Source organism: Corvus cornix, chromosome 3, assembly GCF_000738735.6.
Source record: "Corvus cornix cornix isolate S_Up_H32 chromosome 3, ASM73873v5, whole genome shotgun sequence".
In the NCBI taxonomy this organism is placed as follows: Eukaryota; Metazoa; Chordata; class Aves; order Passeriformes; family Corvidae; genus Corvus; species Corvus cornix.
In genome coordinates, this window is record NC_047056.1 from 65172361 (window position 1) to 65181685 (window position 9325).

At 39.8% G+C, this 9325-nt stretch overlaps 1 protein-coding gene across 2 annotated transcripts in view; it reads left to right on the top strand.

Annotated features, from left to right (window-relative positions):
• Positions 1-9032, top strand: part of CEP85L (centrosomal protein 85 like) — a 139708-nt gene extending 130676 nt beyond the window's left edge. For both annotated transcript variants that reach the window (XM_010402484.4, XM_039568412.1), the window contains exons 11-13: positions 2535-2642; positions 3025-3238; positions 4316-9032. In XM_010402484.4, the coding sequence (XP_010400786.1) occupies positions 2535-2642; positions 3025-3238; positions 4316-4479 (486 nt within the window). In that variant the 3' untranslated portion in view covers positions 4480-9032. The remainder of the gene's footprint in view (positions 1-2534; positions 2643-3024; positions 3239-4315) is intronic.
• The last annotated feature ends 293 nt before the right edge of the window (positions 9033-9325 follow it).

The window sequence follows — 9325 nt, forward strand, 5'->3', positions numbered from 1 at the left end:
GCTCATCAGAAGTACACGCAACTTGCTAAATGTATTATCATCAACCTAAATCTTTTCCCATTTCCTAAACTTTCTGGTCTTTTTCTCACCAACACCTTTATCTTGAGACTAGTGATCTTCAGTGTTTTGTGTGTTTAGCCTGACATGACTTTAGGGAGCTGGATTGGGAAATGTTGAATAGTTGTGACTGTCTGTGAACAGGGTACTGTTCTGTTCTCCAGGACTTTCTCTTACTTTTCCTCTTGAGGTATTTTATATAAGGACAGAAAATAAGATTTGGAAATGGTGTCAGCCCTCAAATTACTTGTAGATTATAGCAGCTTCTTTGTATCCTTGATCTCCCTGGCCTTCCATACTTGTGACTTGGGAATCATTGAAAATTAGTTCATTAGAAACTGAAATCCCTTATCAGCACAGAGGTGCAATTTATCTTCAGCTAAGATGATCTCATTTTATTCCCTGTCTTCTGCCACATTGTAAACTTATGTTTGAGAATGTATTTCAGTTCACTCTTTTTAACTTGCAAGCTGGAAACAAATTCTGTTTCAGACAGCAGTTGTATAAAGAAGTATTAGTTTCTATTTGCTCATAATCATGGTGAAATTATTTTGATCTTCCTTGTATGGTTTTTCTTCATTGATTTGTTGTTCCGAGTGAGAGGGATTAAAATTCCGGTTGGTCTTGACAAGATGCTGTGCTGCACATATAGTGCATCTTTAGAAAGGGAAAAATTGTAGATGGCAGAGGTGTTTTAAAAAAGAAATTCGTATTTACATGATTAATTTAGATATCACAAAACTACTACCAAAAAAGAGAGTAGAAGTAAGTCAGATTGTACAATGCCTATGTTACCCGAAGTACATCTGTCAGTCTTGTCAGTCACAATAAACCCCCAACTGTGCCAGGCTGGGAATATTGCCACCAAGTTGTAACTTTGGAAAGCATATGGAGAAATTAAGGGTGAAGTACGGAGAATTCGTAGCACCATGAGGAACGTGGAAATCCTAGCACTGTAGGTTCAGCCAAGCTGTTAAGCACATGTGCTTTTTCTGAGCTTTATGATGAGGGTAAGAGAGAATGAAAGATCTTAGGTGTATCTCTTAAAAGTAAACACTGATTTCTACTTCTAGTAGTTCCCAGTACATGGAGCTCAGTTCTTGAGCTGAACATGTGCACATTGCTTAGAATATTCTAAAAGTTGTTTTTTGCTTAGTTTGCAGAGTCATGCAAATTTAATGGCAGACATAGTTCTGCAAATACACTGGGGAAGGTTAATAGTTCTCACCCTGTCTTCCCTACCACCTCCTACCCTCCAGAAGGCTGCACAGTCAAACTTTTTTTGTCTGTTGTTGATGGGAACATGAAACGTGTAAGTGGTTGTACTAATGCATCTATCCCAGCTGGGGCTCTGGGTGTCCCTGAACTTGATCTTCATCAAAGACTGTTAAAATTGGAAGATATTTGGAAACTGGGAGGGTGTTTTGGGCAACTGCATTGCCCTGTTCACTTCATGCTTCTTAAGTGTGACATCTGTATGCCACAGATGACGCTAGAAGGACCTTCAGTCTAACCTAGTGATGGCTGTTTTTCTCAGTAGATAATGTTTCTAAAAAGCAATGATTCAACACCACTACAGGTTCTGCTCATCTGCAAGCACGTAAAGGAAATGCCTGAAGCAGTTATTTCCTTCCCTCTCCTGACCCGGGGTTTCCTTTGCCTCCTTCCCCCCACTGGCGTGTGTTGCTGTGCTTTCTCAAAGAGCTTATCTTTAGGATACACATTACTTCAGCACTTCCTTTTGAGGGACATGCTGTGGGTGAAAAGAGCAGCAGGTCAAGTGTATGAAAATGGTTTTAAAAACAAGTAGTCATTTCTGGGTTCTGTCTGCTCATTCTTAATGCTGACATGAAAAGAAAGTGTTGAGGGTTTTTTAGTCCATATTAAGTCTGTAACTGTTATCACCATTGTTTTCCAGTTTTGCAAAGAGTATGACAGAGTACTGACTCCCCACTGCTTAATGTGGTGTCAAGCGGAATGTGCAGGGAAATTTTGTCAATGCAACACCTCCTGTGACCAGCCAGGCCTTTAAAAACTTCATTTAGTGTTGGCCTTGCCTTGCCTCTCATTACTCCCTGCCTTCTCGTCAGCACTGATAAATCTTACAGGTGGCAAGTCGCAGCTGAAGAGATCTCTCTGAAAGCATCAGGAGTTTATATAGTCTCTATTCATTGTTAGTATTCAGATAAGATGGCTTGAATATTCCTCTTTCTGAATTTTGCCAGATGACCTGGAAAGACTTATCTACAGATTTAAAAGCCAAGTAGTGGAATAAATATGAGTACTTTCAAGAGTAAAGACACCTGTGGTCATGCTGCATTCACTCTGAAAGTTCCATTTTGGCAGTATCTCATGATTTCTCAGTTTGGACTCTGTGGTTGAAAACTCGGGAATTGACAGCGGGTGATTCCATATTTTAGTGGTTTCTTTATTTGTTGTTATTTAAGATCATTAACCTGTGTTTTCATTCATTTCAGTCTATGCAAGAGAAGCTTTCACAAGAAAAGCTGATAATTCAGAAGATGACAAATGAGCTTGAGGAAAAAGACAGACATATAGAGCAACTGAATAAAACTCTCTCTGAAGTAAGTAAAATAGCACCAGTAACCCAATCCCTGACCACACCAAAGCCAGGAAGAACCTTACAGAATGATTAGAAGATCCCTTGGTAGGGCTTTATGAGCTTAATTACATACTTGACTGTCCTGGCTCCCATACAGATATATAATGCATACCACCGCTACCTCAAGAAGTGAGAACTTAAAGGGTGAAGATGGCTAAGTAATGGTAACATGAAATAGCCATGTAAAAGCTGTCTGTATGCTGTTCTTTGGAGGAGTACAGAAATACCAATTATATGTTTGGAAATTAATCATTTTGAATTGTACTATTTGTGGTTTGAAACTTTCTGCTACAGTGAATGCTGCAGACTGACTTCACCATTTTTTCTATTTGCTTTTCACAAAGAACCAAAGACTGATGGAAGAGAATGCCTGCCTGAAGGAGCAGATGCGGCTGGTGGAGCAGTCCAGGCAGCCGGTGTCTGAGAAGATGCCTGTAGCAGACCAGTTGTTCAAGGAAATGTCCCATTGCTTGTTTGACTTGAAAGCACTGTGCAGTATTCTTACCCAGAGAGCTCAGGGCAAGGAGCCTAACCTTTCCTTACTGCTGGGAATCAGATGTAAGTGGTGTTGGCTTTCCAGTGTTTAATAAATATTTTGACACAAAGGAATAACAGTTTAGCTAACGTGACGCTTGGACTTGCCAGCTGGACAAGCTTGTGTCCCCTTGCTATGCAGATGGAGCAGTAGTGCATGAACTCATGGAGCTCCTGGGAAAAGCTGGGCTCCTGTGCCTCTGGGCCACTAATTGCATGTGACTACACAGGGCTTTGCCAAGTCAGGAGAGCAGGTAGCTGGCTCTTCGTGTGCACCCAATCATGGATATGTTTACTGCTCTAGAAAAGAAAGGTGTGCAGCCAGGTGTCTGTCCCTCCTGAGACACACTGCAGCTGCTGTGAGGGTTAAGAGATGCTAAACACATCTTGTGCTTTTGTTTTAAAGCCCTTGGGGTCAAGTGATAGCAATATCCATCTGCTGTTTGAATATGTATATGTCTGGTTTGGGAGTGGGGGTGTCCAGGTGTTTTAAATAAGCCTTCTGCCTGATTACTTCATCTTTAGTGCTGTTCATCTAGTCTTCAGCATTTACTAGGCTGTTAAATTTAACCAGGAAATGAGAAGCATGCCCTAAAACCAGTCAGACAAAGTTTCTGTTAGGCCTTTCCTTCTAACAAGCTGGTTTTGACCTGAATGTATCATATTCTAATGTTTTCTGAATGTTAATTAGAATTCATCAGGTGGACAGGTTGCTGAACTGAACCATCACAAGGTAGAAAGGTAAAGTTCAGTGCTTGTGCAGCAAGAGCTGCTATACACCTGCCAGCCCTCTTTTCTGGTTGACTACAGCAGCGCCCAAAGTCTCTAGAAAATGGTTGCTCTATCCATTATTTTCCACTGGTGCTCTGATTCCTCAGACTTCAGCAAGTCTAGCTCTTGGTGCAAACAGAAAAGCATGTCTTTCAGAGAAACACTGATGGGCTCTGAATTAGGTTCACAGCCTACATTTTGTAGGCTTTTAATCACACTGAAGCATGCTGTAGTTAAAATGACCTGCTGCTTATTTCCAAGTGGTGACTAGTTGCAGTATTCACAGGACACAGCTGCTGGAGCTTTAACCTTGGGTGTTGTTTTTCGTAGCACTGAGCTGTTCATCTGAAGAGAGTGAAAATTACCACAGCACAGAGACCCTTTCGAAGAAACTCTTGGACGTTTGTCAGCTGCGGAAGGATATTGATGAGTTAAGGACTATAATGTCGGACCGTTACGCTCAGGACATGGGGGACAACTGCATCACTCAATGACAACACTCCAGCTAGTAGCAAATGACTTACTGAGTCCTGCTGTGTCACAGGTCTTTGCATTTCCATTAAGGAGCCATATGGGAAGGCTGCAAATAGCACCAGACACGCATCTCTGAGGGCTGTGTGTGATTGATCTCGGGAGTCTGGTGTGCAGGGGGCAGTCATTGTGTGAACAGTGGTACAAACTGCAAGAAACCTTTCTCCAAACTACTGAATGTAGGAACAAGCTGTGAAGAATGATTCAGTTGGACACTCTGTTTCCTTCATTTGGGCTCATCTTATTACTTCGCCTAGTTTTTGGAATCAGAGCTTCAAAACAGCCATGCTGCTACAATGCTCAGTCCTTTCCTTCATCAAGGGTTTGCGTGGCATTATCTGTGTTCAGATCTTAAAGGAGAGGGTCAAAGAACCCATAGCTGTACATGGTGAAGCCCGAGGCTTCTGCCACTGCACTTCACTCTAAGAATTGCAATTGGAACAATCTTGAAGCACTCAAAAAGTACTTTCTGTCCTAATTGTCAAAAATTAGCATATAAGAAAAATGTTTTTAGTAATGGATGTCTACCTTTTTTGTCCAATAGCAGAAAAACACCAAGTTTAACTCCTTTATGCAAACAAGTCCCTAAAATGTAGATTATTTGAAACACCCTCATGTTGCTCTAAGGAATTTCAATAGTACAAAGTCTGTGACAAACCCAGAGAAGCTCTAAGGCATAAAACTGCAGCATACTCCATGGCTGCAAGAAAAAAAAACCAAAACAACCAACAACTGTATTTTAGCATTTGTACTTATTTTTCCCCTTAGGTCTTCTCCATTTCAAAATGTTGCTGGTCTGTGTTCTGTTCCTGAAGGCCTCTGGTAAGATTGTGCACCACCTCAGCGATTTTTACCACAGCTACAAAAAGGGTGTTTGACCCTTGGCAAAATTAAGGCTCAAAACAGAATGTTTCCAATTAGCAGTATAAAGTACTTGGTTATCTGAGGACTGAAAAATTTTCCACATTGTTGGGGAATTCTTGATTTCTCCATTTTTGTAGGAAGTAATTACATAAAATAGTAACCTCATGTTTCACAGCTTATTCAGTGAGTGTCACTTGGCAGTACTGTTTAGCTCCCATGGGACAGATGACATTTCCTGGAACATCACTGCAAGTTAGCTGCACAGTTATGCATGGTGGAAAATTGTATTTAACTGAAGGAAACAAAAACTTGCGAAGAGCAAAACCACTTTTAAAATACACTGTTAAGAAAAATACATGCATCACTTACTCATATGGTATTACAAGAAGGTTTCAGATGCCTTAAGGTGCAAGTCAGTCATCTGATCTGGAGTGGGGATAACAGCAGAAATCTCTTGGAAAGCATAGCAATTCGAACCAAGTTAATTCTAAGGTAACATTTTTATGGCAAAAGTGAGTATCTTCAGTTTTCTGATTTGGTGATGTTTTGCTTTCTGTTCATTGTTTAACAGTTAGTGTTCATGTTGTTTTTATAATTTAGTGGTTTAATTGTTTTTAGCTGTATGGATTTATTTATTTGACAGTTTTCTCTATTCTGAAACTAGACTTGGACTAATTTGTGAACAGTAGTGTTGCTATTTATATTACTGTTACAGGGAGTTATCAGATGGATTAATCTGACTGGTTCAGCTCCTGTGAGCACTAAAACAGTGTCTAGATGAAATCTCAAGTGATGTTATCTCGTGTCTACTTCGAGGAAAAAAAATGAGGCCATTTTATTTTAAATTTCTGTGCTGTTTCTGTAGGCACACTGCTGTCTCTCCACCAGGGCATGATTTTCTCCAGTTTTCCTTATGCGTCTCAGTGGTGTGATGCAGGTGCACTTGGAAGTATAATTGTGCTCTTCTCATTGGTAGGACATGTTCTGCTAGGAGTGGGGAAAAGATCTGAACTAATCTCCATTCTTAGACTGCAAACAGTTATCTGGTTGTTATCTGAAGGAATGATTCATTCCGGTAGCTCATTAGCAATATTAATTCCATATTAATACACACCTGCTGCATCGAAGGTGTACTTTTATACTAGTGCAAAACTGAAAACAAGGATCTTTGTACCAGTGGGCTTGCACAGTTTGCTGTGCCTCTTGACAGTGCTGGCTTTTGTGACTAAGGCCTCAGCTTGTTCCTTGGGTGTGGTTGGTTGGGTTTGTCCCTGCAGTGAAGTAGTCTTCAGTTTATGGCATCCGTCTCCTATCAGAATTCAACAATAGCATTTCACATAATAAATAAAAAATATTAGGGAGAGAGGAAACACCCAAGTTACACATTATTGCTTCCTTAGATGGCAGTGTTGTACCTATAAAAAATTACCAAAACCCACATTTTTCTACATTTGATAGAAATAACAAGGAGTTTAATAGAGCAATTAGAGGGGAGCAGGAGATCTTTTGAGTCACTTTGAACTATTAAGCTTGTCACTTGGCTGGTGTGCCTCCACTGTCCCTCCTGCTAAATGGTGATACTGTACTGCAAAGTTGAGATCAGTAGTTTATATTTGCAAAGCACTTCAGAGCTTTTATGCTCTTCAAGTATTAGTTGAAAGTCCCTCTGGGAGGAGATCCCATTTTGTTCATAATACTTTGATTGCAGTGCTGTAATCTTGTGTTCTAGTGTTTTTGTTACAGAACCTGTAATGTTTATGTTGACTTGAAAGCACTTGATTTTAAAACCCCCTGATTTATCTGCCTCAGTCAACTTAAAATAGGGAGGTAAATGATGGATGTATGAGCCAAAGATGCAGACTACCAATTGACTATTCACAGCGATACAGTATTTTGCTTTGATTTCTTAAAATTTGGCCTATTGTAGTGGTAGCAATTACTATATATGCATCAGTTTACAGATGCCTCTAAATGGAATAAGCTTTGTCTAAGATATGCATGACTGTTTAATTGGTTAAAATGTAGTGTGTGTGGTCTCATTCAGCATATTTAATACAGAGGTGATTAACGAATGTTAACATTGGAATTGCTTCGATTTAGTCATGACAACTTTTTGCTGTAGCTATTAGACAATCCCAAGGGCTGAAAAACAGCTGCAGATGAATGGGTACTGTACCATTCTGGCTGTCAGCAAACTGTACAGTAACATTTTGTACAGTTTCAGATTGAATTTATATGATCCTCTAGAAGATATTTACAGTAACTACTGTATTTAAGAATGTATTTTGAAAAAGACATGGAAAGTAACCGTCTTCAGACAAGCTATAGATGATGTATTCACTATATAGAAGTATTTACTATATAGAAGTAATGCAGCTCAGTCATGTAAATGTGATTTAGGTTGCTGAACTCCGCTGTGCAGCTTTGTGGTATGACAGGTGTGTGAAATTGTGGAGATTTGCTGTAACCACCCACTCGGGCTCCAGCATTTGAAACTGATGATGGGTGGTGAAGTCATTCAAGAGCTGAAGTTCCGTCCTTTTCACTTCAAAAGGTTTCCTTCCTTCTTTTGCCCTCACTACCTGTCTTTTGTTTCAAACATTTTTTTGGACATTTTTCTTGGGAAGGGTAGGAGCACAGGGAAAGGAAGAAAGCAAACTCTTTCCTCCACGACCTGCTGCCATAGCATGGGCAGTGACAGCACACTGCGGTCTCTCCACCAGGGCATGATTTGCTCCAGTTTTCCTTGTCCTTCTCAGTGGTGTGATGCAGGTGCAGTTGGAAGTGTAATTGTGCTCTTCTCATTGATATGACGAGTTCTGCTATGAGTGGAGAAAAGATCTTCTGAACTAATCTGCATTCTTAGACTCCAAACAGATCAGTGGTTGTTATCTAAAGGGATGATTTATTCTGGTAGCTCATTAGCAATATTAATTCCACAGCAGTATACCTTTGTGCCTTTTTAGCCTGAAGTAAATGTATATTCCCTTTGAACTTCAGATAAGTTGTTAGGATGCTGATGACTGCACCTTGTTTTCTTCTCACTTGCCATTACTTTGTTAATAAGCTTTTGTAGTAAGAACTCTTGCATAATGTCTAGAAACAGAAGTACTGAAACTAGGTACTAGGTGTACACTTTGAATGTTAGGCTGGTTGTAGTATGCAGCTTCTTTGAATATGATGTGTGAGCAGGAAACACAAATCATAATGTGTTCTTTCTGTGTATATTAATTACAGTATATCATTGGTTCAGTGGGGAGGAGTGTCTGGAGCTCTCTTTTTAAAGCACAGCTGACATATGTACTGGATCAGTCCCTGAAGACTGGTAGTTTTGTAAATTGGGTTCAATTTTTGAACTGCTCAGAATACCTCATATGTAAATAGAGTTGTCATGACTTAATCACAATGTGTTCATTGTAAAAAGTAAAGGAGCCACTGGCTGGCTCAGCTTTAGGCTTGTTGTTCTTGCCTCTTTTTGTAATTTTTTTTAAAGTAGGGTTTACAGCTAGAATTTTGAATGCCAAAGTTCTATTTATTAAATAATAATAAAAGTTTTCATTGTTAATGACTGGTATTTTTCCACTGGAATTTGTTTGTTGATGTTTGGGATTTGTATCCACAGAGCAGAAATAAATTTTGTTACAAAAGTGAATTTTTCATGGTTCTTTTTTGTCCAGTATCTGGCAGAAGTGACCAAAGCTGGAGGCAAGAAAGGAATCATGAAACATCTTCCCAACATCCACACCAGCTTCCCTGAGTGGTCTGTTCTGCTGTAATACCAGCTGCTCAAAGTCAGGTTTAGTTTCAAAGTACCACGACTAAAGCACTGCTGACAACGGTAGTAGTGGATGTTCTGTTGCCTTTAATTCAACAAACAAAATACGACTCCACAGGTTGGTAAAAATGAAGCCTTAAACAATAATGCTGCAGATAACACCACAGCAT